At 38.9% G+C, this 19,381-nt stretch overlaps 1 protein-coding gene across 1 annotated transcript; it reads right to left on the bottom strand.

Annotated features, from left to right (window-relative positions):
- Positions 1–215: 215 nt before the first annotated feature.
- ACTR1A (actin related protein 1A) lies at positions 216–17,635 on the bottom strand. The gene is made up of 11 exons (XM_026667196.2): positions 17,504–17,635; positions 14,660–14,724; positions 14,022–14,097; positions 12,213–12,338; positions 9,727–9,851; positions 8,975–9,191; positions 6,298–6,390; positions 5,459–5,633; positions 4,663–4,724; positions 4,432–4,472; positions 216–3,629 (listed from the first exon to the last, which is right to left on the bottom strand). Exons 1-11 carry the CDS (start codon positions 17,549–17,551, stop codon positions 3,527–3,529), a joined length of 1,131 nt encoding a protein of 376 aa, XP_026522981.1. The 5' UTR covers positions 17,552–17,635; the 3' UTR covers positions 216–3,526.
- Between the last annotated feature and the right edge of the window lie 1,746 nt (positions 17,636–19,381).

Genomic DNA, 19,381 nt, shown 5'->3' with positions numbered 1-19,381 from the left:
GCCCAATTCTCAGAGATTGCATGGACACATCCCTGCAATTTTCTTGGCAATGTTTTTTCCCCCAGAAGTGGTTTGCCACTGTCTCCTTCATAGGGTTGAGAGAAAGTGATTGGCCCAAGATCACCAAGCAGGCTTTCTGCCTAAGGCTCAAACAAAAACAAGATCACTCAAAGTATTTAAATCAAACAGATTCTCCAAGCCAATAAACCACACTGTGTATTAATAATTTTATTTACGTACAGCAGGCAATACCCCACAGTGATTTGTACATCTGTGAAGTATAGCATCAGATTAATAAAACCAGTGCTGGGTTTGTCTGTTTAGTATACAATTTTACTGCTTCTGATGTCAAAACAAAGGAAAAATTGCCATGAATTAAAAGGAAGGGGGTAATCAAGGATTGTTTATACATAGGAATGCTACTTCCACATACATACAGCCATAAACATGAACTAAAACAAATTACAGTAATGGTTTGCCATCCTTCATACCAGTACACGCTGTAGCCCTTATTATTTCCAACTGTCTCTTCCATTACTGCAATTACAGTACAAATTTCATTAATACTAAAATCTTCTGTTTTTTTTCAAGTAACTCAAGGCCCCCAAAGTAATAGCCTGCACTGGACACATATTTCAAATGCTATACAACTAGAATAAAATGTGACATTACCATAGTGCAAGGTAAGAAATATGGGCTAGGTGCCCTTTTCCTGCAGTGAAAAACCAGTCCTGTGGTCTTCCATGAGAAATCCCAGGTTACCCTGTACATAAATCTTGTCAAAAGAAAGACTAATACAATACTCAATATTTTTTATAACTAGTCTACTGCCTCTAAACCTGCATTTAATTCTGTAGTTATCTAAACTTTGCCTAATGTCAGTACCCCAGGCTTCTACCGTATCTGAACACATTTACAGCCAACAGAAAAAGTATACTTGTGTAGAAAAACAGATCTACCACTCAAGCCTTGATCAACACAACAATGAATTGGCTTGAGCCTCTGCTCTAAAAGCAAATAGTTAAAATCAAAGGAGATCAACTTCTCAAGATCTTGCTTAGACATGCGATGAACTTTTGAATCAAGCATAGCAGAAATTTCATTCCAGTTCCAATAACAAACTAAATAACTTGTTCAGGAAGGTTTAATTAAAACAGTGACTGAAGTGGGAGACTGTTATTTTGTAATGAAGATATGATCTCCTAACAATGTCAATCTTAGATGCTTAAGATACATTCAAGGTAAGAAAACCATACATATATCAGGAAATAAAGACACAGGATATTTTTATATGCAATCATTTGTAGCAGCATTTTAAAAGAATCTTACAAAATGTAGCGTAGTCTTTTTTTTTAACTATTTTAACTATTCTCAATAAACAGAAACTAGAAAATGCTTTATGCTATTCTTTAGTCTTAGAGGGCTATTAAATGGGCAGTCTTTCAGACTCATTCTTGTCACAGTATAGATTTTCATTAATGAAAATAAGGATATAATGCTGAAATTTCAATATTATTCATTAAAGGAACATTATCACTCTGCCCCCAAAATTCTTTTGTTTTAACAGAAGAAATAGCTATAAAGAACTCTACACATTCCTGTAGTACACAATTATTTATGTAGACGTAGAGAATTACTGTATTAAGATGTGTTTGTTTTCCTCCCTTATAAGTCAATGATAATTAAAGACTCTTCTGAAAAATATATCTGCTCTTACACTAAAAGACAACTAAGCAAAACTTACTCAGGGAGAACTGTATCCTCAGATCTTACCCTATTTTTAACACTAAAGGATGGCTGAATAATGCACAAGATGATATGTATTATATGCATTTCTATTCAACCTGCTGGCAAAAGAAGCTATATTTTCCTCCATCCATTCAGTCAGTATGGATCTTGCTCTTATAAGCACTGAAACAGAGACAAAATGCTACTAAATATCAATTCTGCCTACTTAATTCCTGTGTAATTTTTCTGAGAATGCCAATAACCTACGAAGGAAAACAGGCTTTCAACCAAAACCACAACAGGACCATATTTATAATATATTAATAGCAAACACTCTGCATTTCTACTCAGGGATAATACAAGTTATTTAATTTTTATTTCTGACTATAGTTTCTCTTCCAATATTTGGCTATTGGTAGATGTAAGGATTCTTTTCTTGATGTCTAATCTTCAAACACTTAAATGGACAAAAATGCAAAAATATTTGGTTTTCAGCAGCAAAGTAAAAAAACATAAGCACCAAAATATGTATAAAAAAATAAAAACAAAAATGAGTTCAAAGCAGATTAATTTTCTTTTCTGTAGTATGTAAAATCAGGGGCTGACATTACTTTAGAATACCAACCTTCTGGAGATGACTATTAAACTCAAACATTCTAATACAATTCATTGTTTTCTCATGTGGTGCATTCACTAAAGCAACAAATCCAAAAATAATACAGCAGGGTTGGCAAATATTTATATTTAACAAATATTTTGTTAAAACATTAGTGCTAGTATTAAAGTATGAGCAAATACAATATAATAGGACACTGAAAATGGTGGAACTCATTTTAGTAATAGTAGTTCAGCAACCACCAAAACTTCTCAATAAATAAAACAAGTCTAAAAACAATTGCATGACTCCCCATCAAGCTTGGCTAAAGACCCCATGGGCAGAAATTGTGACACAGGCACAATGTTTTTGCATTTCAGAAAGAATCAATATTAACATTTAGAACCTGCATGTTTGGGAAAAGAGAGAGGGTGGGCAGAGGAAGTACAGAATGGGCCAGCAAACACATTTTGGAATCATCTTCCGTTAGTTAAATGTCAGCTGCTTTATTACAGGCTGCCAAAACCAATTGACTAGAAAAGAACAAAGGAAGGCTCTTTCTGATCTACATCATGCATTATAAACTAGTTCCTAAAATTAACTGCTCCAACTATCATATCGTGATTCTGATTCACACACACCAGCCTAAGAATATACATACATGTACAAAGCAGTAAATGGAGTGGTAACAGTTAAGAATGTGCTTATTCGCTTTTCTGCGTATGTCAGGGGAAAAGGTGGGGTGGAAGGAAAACTCTGGATTAACCATCTAAAAATATGTGCTGAGCACTGGAAATAACTATCAATTTCTGTGCTCAGTTTCCACTGGTCAGCCTATCTGAATTTGATCCAATATTAGTTGACATTTTCTATTTCTATCTTATTATTCACTTTTATATTACCCCAAGTTTCTTCTGAGGCATAGTAGGGTTTCTTTCCTTCCCCCCCAGAGGTTTGTGGGTCACCCAGGGGGGAAAAAAGGGGGGGGGGGATGGATTTTTCCAGTGGATTAAGTCTCATTTTCAACCCACACAACCAGTTTGAAGTCAAAACCCAGTTTTCCCTTTGGCTCTGTGAAGTCCAGGGTGTGCTGGCACCCATATATCCATTCATGCACACACAAACAGAGAACTCCTTAGAGATTCAGAAAAGAGAGTTAAGAATAAGAACAAATATCTAAAGAGATCCCTGAACTTGCCAGGGTTAGAAGGTTTTTCGGTGGATTGCCCAGGAACTGTCTTCCTCATATTCTTTCTTGGAAACCCACATTTTCTTAAATGTGTCAAGTGAAGCCAGGATGGAGCCTCTGCAGAGGAACAAACACAGGAGTTAGATGCATAAATTTTAGGGATAACTTAAAAATCTTTCTAAAAATATGACTAAACTCATAGCTATCAACCTGTTGTTAATGAAATCTAAAGGATGGCCAGGGATTTCTTTTGAAAAGTATGGCAAACAAATAATCAGCATTTAATTTAAATGATCTAAATCCATCTATCATTTATCTATCATCTTTCTGTCTGTCTGTCTATCTACCTACCTACATATCATCTCTCTCTCTCTCCTATATTACTAATTATTATTATTATTATTATTATTATTATTATTATTATTATTATTATTATTATTATTATTATTGGTGTTGTTATTCTGAATCAATTCAATGTAGGAAGGGGGCTTTTTCACTGAAGATTGACGGACCAAAGTCAACTACCTGACTTCTATGTCAAAGCAAGGATTGGAACCTGGATCTTCCAACACCTTAACCACAACATATTAAAAAGTTTGTTTCAAACTTCTCCAAAGGGGGGGGGGGGGGGGGGGGGTGGTTGGGGGGGGGGGGGGGGGGGGGGGGGGGGGGTGGGGGTTTTGGGGGGGGTGGGTGTGTTTTTTTTTTGGGTGGGGGGGGGGGGGGGGGGGGGGGGGGGGGGGGTGGAAGAAACAATTATTTAACCACGGTAATTTGTTTGTTTGCATACCATACGAGTATAAGACTCTAATTCAGAGTCTTCTGAGCTTTAAATGAGTCACTTTTTATTTTAATAAAATGTGTGGATCCATGTAAAGACAAATAAAAGTACAATTTCTGCTGCAGGAGATGTACATACCCAATCCACGTAGAATATAATCTCTCTTGAGGAGCAGATATCTAGGGATTAAAATAAAAAGTGAGGAAGATTTAGGAAAAGATCTTTATTGTCCATATACCAAACTTACAAAGCTCTTCTATTGCAGGCTATTGGGTTTCTTTTTCTAACAGTCCCAACCAACTGATTTGAAAGCAAATGTTTACAATAGTTGTGCTCCCCTGCTACAACCTCCAAACAAGCTCTACATACCCTGATTTTGACATCTTTAGGGGCCAGTTTCTTTACTTCACTTAGAAGCCTATCACCAAAACCTGAAATTATAAGCAATAATTTAAGTTAACAACCTAGGGTATTATAAAGTAATCTAGGTTTCCTGAAAACAAATCTAGAATCAACCAAACAATCTCTGAAACAACATCTACATCTTCTTCCTCAGTAATAAAGGAATACATGAAATGTATTAATACATAAACTTAACCAGGGGTCCCCAACCCCCAGGCCATGGACAAATCTGTGGCCCTTTTGGCAACCAGGCTGTGTCTGTTGTCAACCAGGCTGTGCAAGCGTGCAAAGCTTCAATTTGCGCTTGGGTAGGAGCTAGGTTGAGCATGCAAAACCATCCCCTCCCCCCTGCTGCCGCCACCTCCGCTACTGCTATTGCCGGCCTGTGGAGCCAGAAAGGTTGGGGACCGCTGAACTACACAGATCAGATCAATAATAGAATAGGAAAAATCATTTAAGCACACAAAAACTGCATTTCATTAATATTAAAAAAGAGACTTATTGGGAAATGCTATGGCTATTTTCCCAGAAATATGTGAATCTAGCCTGCGGACTTCCAGTTCTTCCAACAGGGCTGGAAGAAGATTTTTCTGGAAACGATTTTTGCCTACTTCCAGGAAAAAGAATTATATGGAGTGCTGCCATTATTTACTCCCAAGAAGCTAATATTATTTTCAATAACTTCAAAGAAGATGAGGGGACAAGTTTAAAGTTAAGTTCAAACACCACATGTTTATAAAGTCAAATAAGCATCAGAAGGAACCTTTGAAGAGCGTGGAGCCTCCGGAGAGCACAATGTTGGAAAAGAGAGTTCGCCTTAAGTCCATATCAGACTTCTGAATTGCAAAAACCAGAACTTCATGCAATCCCTCACATTCTTCTCCAATCAGATCTGGACGGAACAGTAATTCAGGAGCCCTGAATCGGGCAGGACCAATCTGCAAAGAGAACAAGAATGTCGGGATTCTGGTTTGTATATAGGAATCTTATTTCCTAGATTGAAAAACGGTGTCACATGAATATTCTTACGCTCATACAAAGACTTTCTTCCCGCCCCACTAGTCGAATCTAAAAGGACCCTTAAACAGAATAAGAAGCGCAGAGACAAGGACGTCCTCCTCTTCAGTACGGTGGTGATGAACTCATATAAATTGCTCTCTTTTAAGATTCTACAGTCTGATGCTGTCCAAATGTTTTGGACAACTCCAACACAAGGTCAGCTTTTTCACTGATATATCAAGAAGGTATGATGAGAACTGAAATTCAAAACATTTGAAAACTGGTAGATTTCACATTTTATTCTACAACTTTGAGTAAACGAAACAACGGAAGCTCTTACTGTAAAGAATACAATCTTACCAAGATTGTGTCAGATGACTGACACCAAAAGTATCAGTCATACCAATCCACTGAGATACAAAGGAGAAGAAGAGGGAATGGCAACTCAAAATAAACAAAGAGATGATTAAAAGATGAATGAACTTAAGTCAAGACCATTTATATTCTAGAATCCTGAAGGAGCCTGCAGGTACCCTATCACTTCAGAGCCCTTTCCCATGAATTCTTTAGGAAATATTTAAATTACGTGAAGTTTTAACAAACCTCAATGGTGCTTCCGTCAGGAAGGTAATATTGAGCTTTTTCAGTTTCTAAAGTTTCATCCTTCTGAGGGTTTATCGACAGGTAGCAAGCCCGCTGTGGAGGAATGACAAGCCAAGATAATAATCATCAACATTCCAACAAGCAGCCCACGGTAAGACAATGTTCATTTAGATACTCCACATGTACTGTCATTCAATAGTTTTTTGCCTTTTGGAATTGTTTTTATTTCCACTTCTAACATGCAAGGAGCCTCACCATCCAAACAATGTCATAAAATTGTTAACCATTTGGTGATTAAAAATGAAAAATTCTAGGAAATTTATTAATAACCAGCAGTTCTACAAAGAAAATCCAGAGAAGCAAAGCTCTCCAGTAGACATTATTTTGTGGAATACAGATGAATCTATAAGATGGAGTTTTCAATATAAATAGCCTCATTCAGCAATGATACAAAGGACATAAAAGAGCTTTTGTAGTGTATTTCCCTTACTACACCAAACAGCAATTCTGTAGTAAAACAGCATATCACCTCCTTCCAGCTGATCACATAGTAGATGGTAAGGTAAAGGTTCCCCTCGCACATACGTGCTAGTCGTTTCTGGCTCTAGGGGGCGGTGCTCATCTCCGTTATAAAGCCGAAGAGCCAGCGCTGTCCAAAGACATCTCTGTGGCCATGTGGCCGGCATGACTAAACGCCAAAGGCACACAGAACGCTGTATGCCTCCACACGTCCCGTTTTTGCCCTCCCCAATATCCAGAAGCACTCTGCAGGTCAAAAACAGGCCCGTTTTTGGCCTCCCAACCCCTCCACATGTCCCATTTTCAGGGAGGGCAAAAATGGAACCCACAGAGGCAAAATATTTTCCAATTATTATTGCTGGCCAAACATGGGTCCCTTTTTGGCCTGCAGAGTGCTTCTGGATGCCGGGGAGGGCAAAAAACAGGACGTACGAAGGGTTCGGGAAGCAAAAAACAGGCCCATATTAACTCTATAGGACGCACAGACATTTCCACCCACTTTTTTTGGGGGGCGGTGTCTTATAGTCCGAAAAATAAGGTAAGTCACTTTTCTCAACCTGGAGATTGTCACTGAGAACTGGAAGATATCAAGTTGAAGAAGTGGAACAACCCCATATGATTACTTTATGATTACAATAAGGTACACAAAACTCTCAGAATATACGATTAAAATGGTGTATTAATATACCAGAATGGTATATTCTGAGTGTCTCGTGTACATTATTGCAGTAATCCTGTAACATAAACTAGCTCTATTATCTGAGGCGAGTTGCTTGAACAACTAGAGAAATTATACTTTTAGTGGTGCTACTTCAATTGTAAAATTCACTCTTCAGGGAGGCTTATCTAACCCTATTTTGTTATAATTTTAAGATAAGACTTCTGCAATTTTCCAAGGCTGAATCTTGCTTTCTTTCTTCCTTTATGTGAAATTTCAACTTTTTGTAGTGTTCTACAGTGCTTTAATTTTATTAATATTGTAAGCAACCTGAAAAGGACAACTTGTAAATATTAAGAAACTAAAATAGAGTTTCTATGTTTTAAACACATAGATAAAGAAGTAATGCTTTTCTAGAATAACCTAGTAGCTTTATTATGGAACAGAAATTGGAATGAAGTAACTGTTTTCCACTCATTTTCTCAAGTATCATAATATAACATAACCATTGACTGTTGTAAAGTTTTTATGTCAAAGTTGAAGTATCTATTAATAAGAATTAGGCACATCTTCTTTATTATCTTTGGCTTTTGTAGAGCTCAGAAATCCTTCTACATAAGGAAAGTTTATAGTCAGAAGGGCTAAGAATCCTGAATATACTTAACTCTCTGGTAGCTTTCCCAAACAAGACCTGGCAAACAGCTTTGTCCAACTCCGATTTTTATTGCTAAGATGTTCCTATTGCTTCTCTAGTAAACAAATTCTGCATTCCTGACCTAACCCTAGCCCTAATCCTGATCCAATGTTTAAACAGACAGCGAAAGCTTGCATATTAGCCTTAAATCTTCTGATCTACCAGTGACAAAGTCCTTGACTTGATGTAAAATACAATGAAATTTGATCCTAAAGATTAGTATATTTGCTATGCTGTGTGTTTTTAAAATTGTTATCTGGACTCAGACACCAGCTAATAATTTGAAAGGATTATATAATGGAATACAACCTTTTTAGAAAGTGATATTTACGGAAATGTCTGAAGGCTTTTCCTGTTTTACCTTTTTTAACAAAAGAACTCCCATATATAGGCAAGAAGCCAAGGTAAGAATATTCTATTTGTTTTTTAGATGTGATAGTTTTCTAAGCACCAAAGGTTTCTGATAAGCGTGATAATTTTAAAAACTGCAATCTTGTGTCTACTATATGAATTTGTACAATTACAGAAGAATTAGGACTGTAATCATATCACTTCTCTGAACATAGTGATTGGATTGAGATTAAAGTAGAACTAAGGGAAGATAGCCTTCAAGAGCCAAAAGAAAGCAGTTCTGCACCATAGATGTAATTTAAACAGGCTCATTTCCCCATCTTTTCTTGTAATCTGGATAGACATTAGCAAATGCTATGACATATATCAGCCGTAACTGCTCAATCCACCCTCCTCTGCTCAGTACCTTAAAACAGAAGAGACCCCAGAATCAAAAACAAAGGGCATCCATGCACCTCTTTTATGGTTTTGACGATCTCAAATTCAGATGATGTATGGAAGTCATAGCCTTCCTTCCGGAGATAGAGGCGAAGAAAACGAGAGACGTCACGGCCAGCTATGTCAATTCGCATAATGGAATGGGGCATTGCAAAACCTTCATAAATAGGTACTGCATGGCTGACCCCATCCCCAGAGTCCAACACCACCCCTGTAGTTCGTCCTGTTGCATAACTACAGAAAGGAGAAAATCAACAGTATTTGACAGATAATCTGTAACACTTCCAAGAAAGCAATTCCCCCAGCATAATTCTATTCTAATGTACCTAGAAATAACTAAACAGCAATCTTTATGATAGAAAATCAGTGATAATAATTGATGTATTATTACATCAATAATGTAATATTGATGTAATGAAACATCAGTTATCATCAAATTAAAACAGAGGAAATTATAAATTCACTATGAAGAAGTGTGGCATTGGGCCAATTCTCCAGAATAATAATAGAATGGATTTTTACTGCTTCTTCTGTATTTGCCTATGATATAAATCTCTTCATTTAATTGTAAAGACATCTTTGAGAAAATCTTTTTTTTTAAATCAAGGTGCATATTTAGTTAGAAATAAATCTCAATGAACAAAATCTATTTGTGTGTGCATGTAGAAAATCTCCTTGATCATTTCATGTACGAAGCAATGCAATAAATTGCAAAAATTAGTTTCTCTTCCAGGTTGGGCTTTAAAAATGGTATAGGCAAAATACTTACAGACTAAGCACAGCTTGCATAGAGATGAATAGAGCTGGCACATTGAAAGTCTCAAAGAAAACCTCAGCTGCTCGTTCACGGTTCTTACGAGGATTCAGTGGTGCTTCCGTCAAGAGCACAGGATGCTAGTGATTAGGAACACAAGTTAGCCATTACTCCATGGTCAGTGGAGACTTCCCAAGTTTTCTAGTATAAAGCTTTAACAGTCTATTTCTTCTTGTGTCTATGCATTTGGAAGGTTGATCTAACCAAAAGGGGATTGTGAAGTAATCCTTATACTAGGACTACCATATTCGAACTGCAAAAATTAAGATGACCATAGATGGTAGCACATAGCACTTTCTAGTATTTTTGGAGTCCAGACATGGTAGCCTTACATATAATAAATAGCTACCCATCATGGATGAGGAATTTGTATTATCAATATATAGTCAATATGACCAATGGTGAGGAAGGCTTGAAAGTTGTAGTTACGAACATTTGCAAAACTATAAGTTCCCCTTCCATTCAGGTATAGGTATATACATATCTCTATAGATTAAGCACTTGAACTTAATAGCATGTCAGCTCTGCCCAGAGCAATATTTGGGTAAGAAACCATGAGAATTGTTATGAGCTGCTACAAAAATAACCTGAGAATTTGGACAAAATAATATGAAAAGTTTTATATCCTTTCTCTTTTAGAAAGAACCTCATGAAATAAAGAAATTTGCCTTAACCTCACTCGTGGATCACAAAGGTAGCAACTACAAAGAGCCTCTATTACCTTCCTCCCTACAATAAAGAATTCAGCTGAAGAAGAAAAGATGAGTTATGCTTTTGCCTATTTCTATTAACAGATACAGGAAGGAGGCAGTTATAGGATCCTGCACAAGCAATAACTTCACCACAATGAATACAAATGCCTATTCCCAATACCCACTTTATTGTTATTAGAAAATTGATGTCTTCTACTATTTGCATTTACCCACCTTTCAGATAGATAAATGAATAGATATTATAAGGCTTAAACTAAGAACTTCCCTTCCCCTCTTCCAAAACTGTCTCAAATGACAAATAGTGCCAATTATAGCACTGATTTTAAAAAAAAATCAATTAGACCAAAATTCATTTGAGTAAGTAGTCAAATAATTGCATTATTAGAATATCAGTATAAGGAATAATCTGAGAGGGCTAAATAATATTAGGAAAGGATGATGTATGCTACCCAAAAATTCAATGGGTAGATTCCCACATCCATTATTTGATATAGGAAGAAAATTTCAAATGAATTTTAGCCACTGCTTCAAACTGACAACAACTTTGCAGAATCTATTATGCTAAAAGAGTTCTTACTAATTATTGTCTGATTCATACAGTAATTCAAATGAGACTAAAAAATGTACGGTGGACACAGATATAAAAATAGCTCTTTTTAAGCACAGGTTTAAATGAATTTTTTTCCTCTTGTAATGGTAGACAGAGGAGCTATTAAGTTGAAAGCCACGGTGGTGCAGTAGTTAGAATGCAGTGCTGCTGGCTACTTCTGCTGCCTGCAGGCTGCCTGCAGGCTGCCTGCAATTTAGCAGTTCAAATCTCACCAGGCTCAAGGTTGACTCAGCCTTCCAGTGGATAAAATGAGGACTCAAATTGTTGGGGGCAATATGAGACTCTGTAAACCACTTTGAGAGGGTTGTAAAGCATTGTAAAGTGGTATGTAAATCTAAGTGCTATTGCTATTGAAAGGCCATGCTTGTGTCCCCTGATATATTAAATCAGAAAATGTTAATCCATTTTTGTTAAATATATTATAATGACTGAAGTCACAGATTACAACATCTTACAATTTTTTGGTTCTGACTTAATGCAATGCATAATTTCAGCCATGACATATTCAATAAACTACTGCTTATTCTCTGCATGAATCTAACCAATATCCCGATTCAGGCTAAGCCAAAATAAATTGGTACATATTCTTACATAATACCTATTCTCACATTGTCAATATGGAGCAAATCGCAATATTGCTTGGCACCATGTATATAAGACTTCAGGTTAGATATGACTATAAATCCCTACTCTTCCTGAAACTCATCACTACATTCAGAAATAAGCTAACAGCAGAAGCTTCACTCCTAGAAATGTATACTCCTAGATAATTTTCTAGACATGGAAGACGATCAATATGCTATAAAATGTATATTCCAGGACCAAAATTTGAATTATAAGCTTTTTTTTTCTCTTACAGTCTTGAATTAATAAACTCTTGGCTGTGCTTTTCCTAGCCATGAGATTGGAATGCACCTGGTGGGCTTATAAAACAGCTGTCTCTGGTCTTTCCAGTTTAATTCTTACCTTGTGAATCTAACCAATAAAATGGTTATCCCTTGTGAAGTGAATTGAACAGAATAAAAAATACTAATTGAATTGGCATTGAGATTGAAAAGCAGATACAGGTTTTTCTCTTATTTGGTACTCTGGAGCTTAGAGAAAGAAAGGTAGCTCACTTCTTCAGAGAATGTCTGGAGTTGATCTTTTGAGTACACGTACTGCCAAATGCGCTCCATATCATTCCAATCCTTCACTATACCATGTTCCATTGGGTACCGTATAGAAAGAAGACCTCTATGTTCCTTAAGAAAATTAAAGAAACAAGATAGCCAATCAGTCAGAGGAGATATATAAACATACATTGAGTTGCTGACAAGATTCCCAAATATAACAACCACTAAATTTACAACGGAAATCACACTTGTAAACATAGAAGAAATGTGTTCATCATGCAACAAACTTTTATTTTTATCATAACAGCAACTGTGTGGTTGATATAGATGCATTCATAATGCATATGTTTCATTCTGTATAGATATATGTTTATTATTACTATAATCCATTTGAGTTCATTCAGAAATACAAATATAAGTCTAAGCCAGGGATGGGCAAACTACGGCCCGCGGGCCACATCCGGCCCGTTGGTCTGTCCAATCCGGCCCGCCCCTGAAAAAAAATAGCTGGGCTATTACCCTGCGCGCGTGGCCCCCAAAGCTGCAAAACAGTGAGGAGCGCTCTCGGGGTAGGAAAGAAAGAAGAACTTTGCAAAGGCCTCGGCTGGGAGTTCGAAATCACCTTCGAGTGCGACCTCTCCGAAGGTGAGTCCCGCCATCCCCTTTTTTTCCAGGGCTTCCAGGCTTAAACTTTGCAAAGGCAAAGTTTGCAGGCGGGAGCGTCTTCCGGCCGAGGAGCGGGAAGGGTTCCGCCCGGTGGGAGGGCGGGCTGCTTGGAGCGGGCTGCTTGGAGCCACCTAAAGCTAGGCCGCTGCTGGTGGAGCCTTGCCCTGCCTTGGTGCCCGTTTCTCGGCTCGGCGGTCCTGCTCGGGCGGCACTTTAAAAGCCTGCTCCCAGCACCCGAGCAACTTCCCAGCAACTTGTGGCTTCCTTTTTCCTCGCGGGTGCTCGGCTTGGCCCCGAGCCGCGTGGCGAAGGGGAAACCCGGAGCACTGCCGGGTCACCTCCTCCAAGCAGCCCGCCCGGCTGGAACCCTTCCCGCTCCTCGGCGGGAAGATGCTCCCGCCTGCAAACTTTGCCTGTGCAAAGTTTAAGCCTGGAAGCCCTGGAAACCCGAGCAACTTCCCAACAACTTTCGGCTTCCTTTTAACTCGCGGGCGCTCGCGCCTGGCCCCGAGCCACGCGGCGGAGGAAGCCCGGTGGGCGGGCAGGCTGCTTGGAGGAGGCGACCCAGCAGTGCTCCGGCAGCAGCAACAGGCAGTTCCGCCCGGGCTCCGCTCAGGTGTCCTGAGGTGGGGCTGTCAGGAGTTGCTACCGCCGGCGCAGCTCAGCGCGCTCCAGTCCCGCGTTGCCTTGGGAAGGAAAAGGCAAAACCAGGAGCCGCTGAGCCTGAGCCTCCGGTGCCGCTGCTGCCGTTGCAAAGCACCGCCGCGGCTCTTTTTGCCTTTCCTTCCCGAGGCAACGCGGACTGGAGCTGCGGAGCCGCGCCGGCGGTAGCAACTCCTGACTCAGGGGGCCTCCGAGGGGAGGGGAAGGAGGTGAAGAGGGGGGAAAGGGTGGGGGCGATTCCCAAAAAATCTTGTGCTGACCCGGCCCGTCTGTCAAATTTTAAAAGTCAATGCGGCCCCCGAGCCAAAAAGTTTGCCCACCACTGGTCTAAGCAAATGGCTAGAACCCAATCTGTTTATTAGGAGGAACATAGCAACGATAAATATCGGACTCTGTTTAGTTGAAAAGCATAGGCTGTTTCTCAATTTCTGGTGACGCTAAAAAAAGAATAAAAATCCAGTCAAATCAATATAGTGATCTTACCTCTGCTTTTGGACCAATGAAAATGTCACCTTCCAAAGCTCCAGCCATAACTCGGACATGCTTTGGTCTGCCAACACTGAAATAAGTACCACAAAAGGGAAAAAAACAGATCTGAGTTCAAGTATTCACTCAGGAAAGGCCATTCTAGAATTGTTAGATTAAGGTGCTGCAGCCTGAACTGAGTGGTTGAGTTTAATATCATAGGATGTTTTATTTTATCCCTGGTTATTAAATAAGCACAATGCACACATCACATTAATGCTTAAATCTGGTTCATGCTACAGAACGAATCCAATATCAAGTATCTTCAAAATCCACCATAGGATTAATGAAGAAAGTACTTTGTTCTGCTTCTTTATAATAAGCTAAAGGATTCTAATTTGCTGCAAGCAGCAAATTGTAAATATCCTTAAAATTCCAAATCCATGAGAAGGTATTTCTGAGCCTCTCCAAACCCTCAGTATTAAGGGATTCTGCATCCTATAGGCCACCTAACAGCCTAACTGAAGCTATGCACAAAAAATGTGTGTGTTCAACTGCCAGAGCCAGCATAAATTAAAAGTCTCAGGCTGCTTCTTGCAAAAAATGTCCACAGTAGGAAATTATGGATCAGCAGCCAAAATTATGAGAATACTTACTAGTTTGGAAAACAGTATTTAGGTATTTGATCACCTGCAAAGCCAGCTTTAATCATGCCAGAACCCTGTTGGGATAAAAAACAAAGACCATCAGGTGAAATGAGATAATTATTCATGAGCATCTTGGCTCCAAAACTATGAACACACAACAGTCCAAATTTAGCACCAGTCTTCTTTTTGAGACCCTTCAATGAAAACTTCACCCAATAAATTCCAGGATTAAAACTGTATGACCTGTTAGTGAATCTACGTGACCACTAGATGGAGCACATTCCTTTATCACACTTATGCAGCCTCAGACCACCCAAGAATAATTTCTTTGTGTGGGACAAAAGGTTTTAGCTTGGAACTAGATAGTAAGACAGAAGTACAAGAAACAGGAAAGATCCAGTAAACAGCACTGAATCACATCACCCTAATAACTTACAGAACACTGAAGCATTTGCCCCTCTGTATACATCTTTAGGAATTTATGAAAATAATATGCCAGATGCAGCTCGGTTCAAATAGCAAACTTGCCAGGTTGAAATCGTGCTGGCTTATTTAGGACTCAGTGGCAGGATTTGCAGGAGATGTTAAAACTTTAGTAAGTAAATAATGGTTAATTCGACTGTGGATAAACATGCTATGTGAATATAGCTTTGAAAGTAATAAAATTTCAAGTGAGTCAAACCAGAATCCTGGTGAATTTATGCACATGTTCATATACTTTTCTAAGCAATAATAGAGAAATTATTTGCAATTGCCTTCTTCTAAGATTTTTTAAAACTTGTCTATGATAATTTACAGCAAACTTTGAATAATAAAAAGTAACCTATCTACTGTGTTGTGTAAACAGGTCTTTAAAATAAGTTCTAACAGCTGTGCTGAACAAAATCAAATATCTTAATTAAGGTCTTTGACCAGCTTTTACAATTAAAAATACAGTAAAACAAAGGTTTAACACAACTATTAGTCATTAGGGAAGAGGAAAAAATAATGGGACAGTACAACAGCATGTCTAATTAAACATTTTTTGTGAAGTTGTGTGAACTTGGTAAAAAAAAGAATGGCCACCTTATATATGTGTTGGGTTAGTGTCCCTTAAAAAAATAATAAACATAAAATTTACCTGCGTGGCCTTCATGTTTGGAAATGATTGGTGCAATCAAAGCCTATTTTGGGGCATTGTACAAGGGGCATTGTATGAAAACATGGGTGAGTTTCTACCTTCCTAGAACCACAAGGTAGTTCAAGTCTCTGTGAATAAGCGATCTCCATGAAATCTTCCAAGTGGGGCCAATGTGACCGCATCAAAACAGGCTCTAGAAAAGGCCCATCTAATTTTGCTTAGTGTTAAAACTGTTGGAAGTATCCCGCAATGGAGGACTTGTGATAATCTAAATGCCGATAGGATTCAGGGCACTAGTGTTAAATGCAGAACAAAAAGATTCTAACAGTCTTCCTGAAATTAAAGAAAGGCAGAAACAGATTAACTTGTACAGGGAAGGAATCCATCTCACCACAGAAAAGGCTCTGCTCCCTATTCCCAACTACCTAGCCTTTTTCAACTAATTTAGCATACAGAAGAATCCCTGAACCACATCATATAGTAACACTACAGACCTATTCTTCTAGCAAGCAGTTTTTCCTATAACCTGGTTGTAAACCATGTGGAAATTTATAGGTACAAAATCACTATTTTGAATTGTACCAGAAAACAAAAAAGGCTGCTGGGCAGTGAGTTTATGACCCCAAACTCCATAAATGGTTGAACGTAACATGGAAATCTGAGGGTTTACTGAGATGAATACTAATTACTAAATCCTATCTTCCAGGGTTCAAAGATGTATGCATCACAGCAGTATCCATTAAAAAAAAAAATTCAGAATAAACGCTTTGGATCACAAGCGCAGCCCTTGTCTACTGGTATTTACTGAACTGATTTGAGGGGTTCTTGGCGCTCTCTGAGCTTGGCTGTTTTCTTGCAGACGGTTCATTACCCAAGCTAGGTAAACATCCTTCATTAGTGCTAGCCTAGACTAGCTCCAAATATTCTCTTTTCTTGACCCTTCCTTTCACAGGCTTTTGCATAAGCTTGGGGGGAAAATTGCAACGTTTAATCATACGAGCTTGATTCTTAATGCGACGTTGTTTTTTTTCAGGGTCACAGAGAAATCTGAAAAAAAAAAACGAGAGAAAGAAGCCTGGACTGGATCTTTAAAAAAAAAAAAAAAAGGTTTCCTCACTGCACTCCCTGTTTTACAGAAAGAGCAGCGCTAGCTATACACAGCAGTAAAAATACACCAAGGCAAAAATGAAGGATTGCTAGGCAGTTTTCCGCGGGCCCAGCTACCCAACCCAGGCCATTCTCTCGCACGCTTTGACAGAATGAGCGGGTCAGAACAAAACGGAGCCCTTAAAGGTCGAAAAGAGCGAGGAGCGGAGCAAACGCGCCAATAATCGCGCACGAAGTCTCCGAAAAGGCGGGGCGATCCCCCTCGCGAAACGCGAACCGATGACGCTGCAACGGGAATCTGCCGAGGGGGACCAATCAGAGAGCGAGGAGCTCAACAGGGCGTGGATTTACCTGCTCTGTTGTTCTGCGGGCTGCGCCGTTCTACTGTTGAATGGCAAAGGCACCGACCAACGGGAACGTGGGCCTGGGTCATCGAGGAGGAAAGAGCCCAACTTCGGTGGGCGATGGCGAGGGACAGAGGATTGCCCGAAGGCGGGGCGGAAACAGAAAACCACCGGCTAACAGATCCGCTGACTGGTTTCTATGAGGAGCAAAATGCCCACCGTGCCAATCTCCCCCGCCCACACCTTCTCACACCGCAGAGACAGAATTACGCTCGGACTCACATTATCAATCACCACCGGCTGATTCGCGATCACATCGTAGGATTCCATGGCGAGCGCCTATGCGCCGCCGGCGACACCCACTTCGGTTACTGCCAAGCAAGCGACAGCTCAGGGGGCAGAGCGCATGCTCAGAGCACAGGCAAAGCTTGCCGGGAAAGTGAGTTTCTATAGAAATTACCATATCTGGCGCTTACCCCCCCTCCCCCAATGAGTGGGTGGATGAATGGTTGAATCTATTTATTTGTTCTAGTAAGTTAGAGTACCGATTTGCAAAACTATTTTTGTCCTGGAAAGGAATAAAAGGTATTTATAATCAATGAAGAAATCGTAAGATTTTTGATATCAGCATATCAGTTTTAAAAAAACCCTTTCACACGCATATTGAATGCTGTATGTGCTGGTGCAGATATACTGTATATAATATATTAGGGTTGCGATATTTAGTCATAAAGAAATCCAGAAAACTCTAGCCACTTTGCAGCCATCTAGTGACTATATGAAATATTTGGAGACCAGTTATGATAGGGCTAATGTACCTTTCATTTTTTTCAAGTGTTTAGTGGTCCACTTAATATAAATTCCAATGCAAATACAGCGATTATCCCTTTATTTGGATTCTTGTAGCTTTTGCCCTTTTACTATGCAAGTAAAGGACTGTTATAATACATTTGTAGATTTCACTAATTTTGGGGGGCTGAACTGCTTTCACTTTTGATATGGGGGAGGGAAAGAAAAAATTAGGTCTTATCAGGACAAAAAGTCAGAGGATGCTAATATCTTTTGGATGGACTGCATTCAATTATTTTATTTCAGTTCACAGAAGGAATTATACTTCTCTTCTATGGAAACGTTTATATGGTCCACTGCAGTGATGTGAACAAATGTGACACCTAAAGTAAAGCCCCTCTTAGTTGCCACATTCATTCATAACTTTAACTGAAATGCATCCAGTTGGGCTGCACATACTTTAACAACTGGTTTGCTGAAAATGTGAGTGTGTGTGCGCACACCCCCTTCAGAATTCCCCATATCTTTGGAATTCTCTGAGTAGAGAACATAAGATGAACCATCCTTTTAAAAATCTCACATATATACATCTATTAAAGAGGTGGAGGCAGAAAATTGCACAATACATGTTGAAAGGACTCCCCAACTGCAAGCAATTTTTAAGACAAATCCAGCCTAAGCTACTGGTAGTATTAAAATGTATTTCCCAATGATTTGTTAGGAATATAATCCTCATAATTCTGTATGAGTGTGTGGTTAGATTTTCACATTTTAAACAAGAATCTAATGGTTAATAAGTCACAATGATTTTATTTGCTGTAGCACACTAAGCACAAACAAGCATATTTATATAAAGATTACATATATAATTACATTTATTATATTAGGTATGAATCACAGCACTTGAATAAATAGGGGTGGTTGACTGGGGAAAAAGGCCTCATTCCATGCTATCCATCTCCTTGGTTCTGGTTTTTGCATTAGTTTTAAATTTTTAATGTGCACAAATTTAAATTATTAATTGCTTTTCTATTCATCCTTTTACCATTCTATAAACTCCCCAGAATAGCCCTACCGGGGAGATGGACAACATTCAACGTAATAGAATAATTTTATTATAACTTTAAATGTATGCAATAAAATGACATTTCGTTGCATATAGGGCCTCTCAAAGGATCACTACCTCCAATATACTGTTTCTATACTGCAATCGTGGATGATTCCTTAGGAGATAAAACTCTCTTCATCCTAGGCTGGATTCATACAAATCTTTTTTTAAACTCGGATTTGATAAAGGAAGCAGAGCTCCCCTGGATACACACACATGGCAAGCTATGTCCCAAAGGTGCTTTTTTTTCTAGAGGCAACTGA

The sequence above is a fragment of the Notechis scutatus genome, chromosome 4 (genome assembly GCF_049901735.1).
Source record: "Notechis scutatus isolate UNSWTSFEM ecotype Mainland chromosome 4, rNotScu1.2, whole genome shotgun sequence".
NCBI lineage: Eukaryota > Metazoa > Chordata > Lepidosauria > Squamata > Elapidae > Notechis > Notechis scutatus.
Note: the sequence above shows the minus strand (reverse complement) of the source record. Positions and strands in the feature narration are given on the sequence as shown.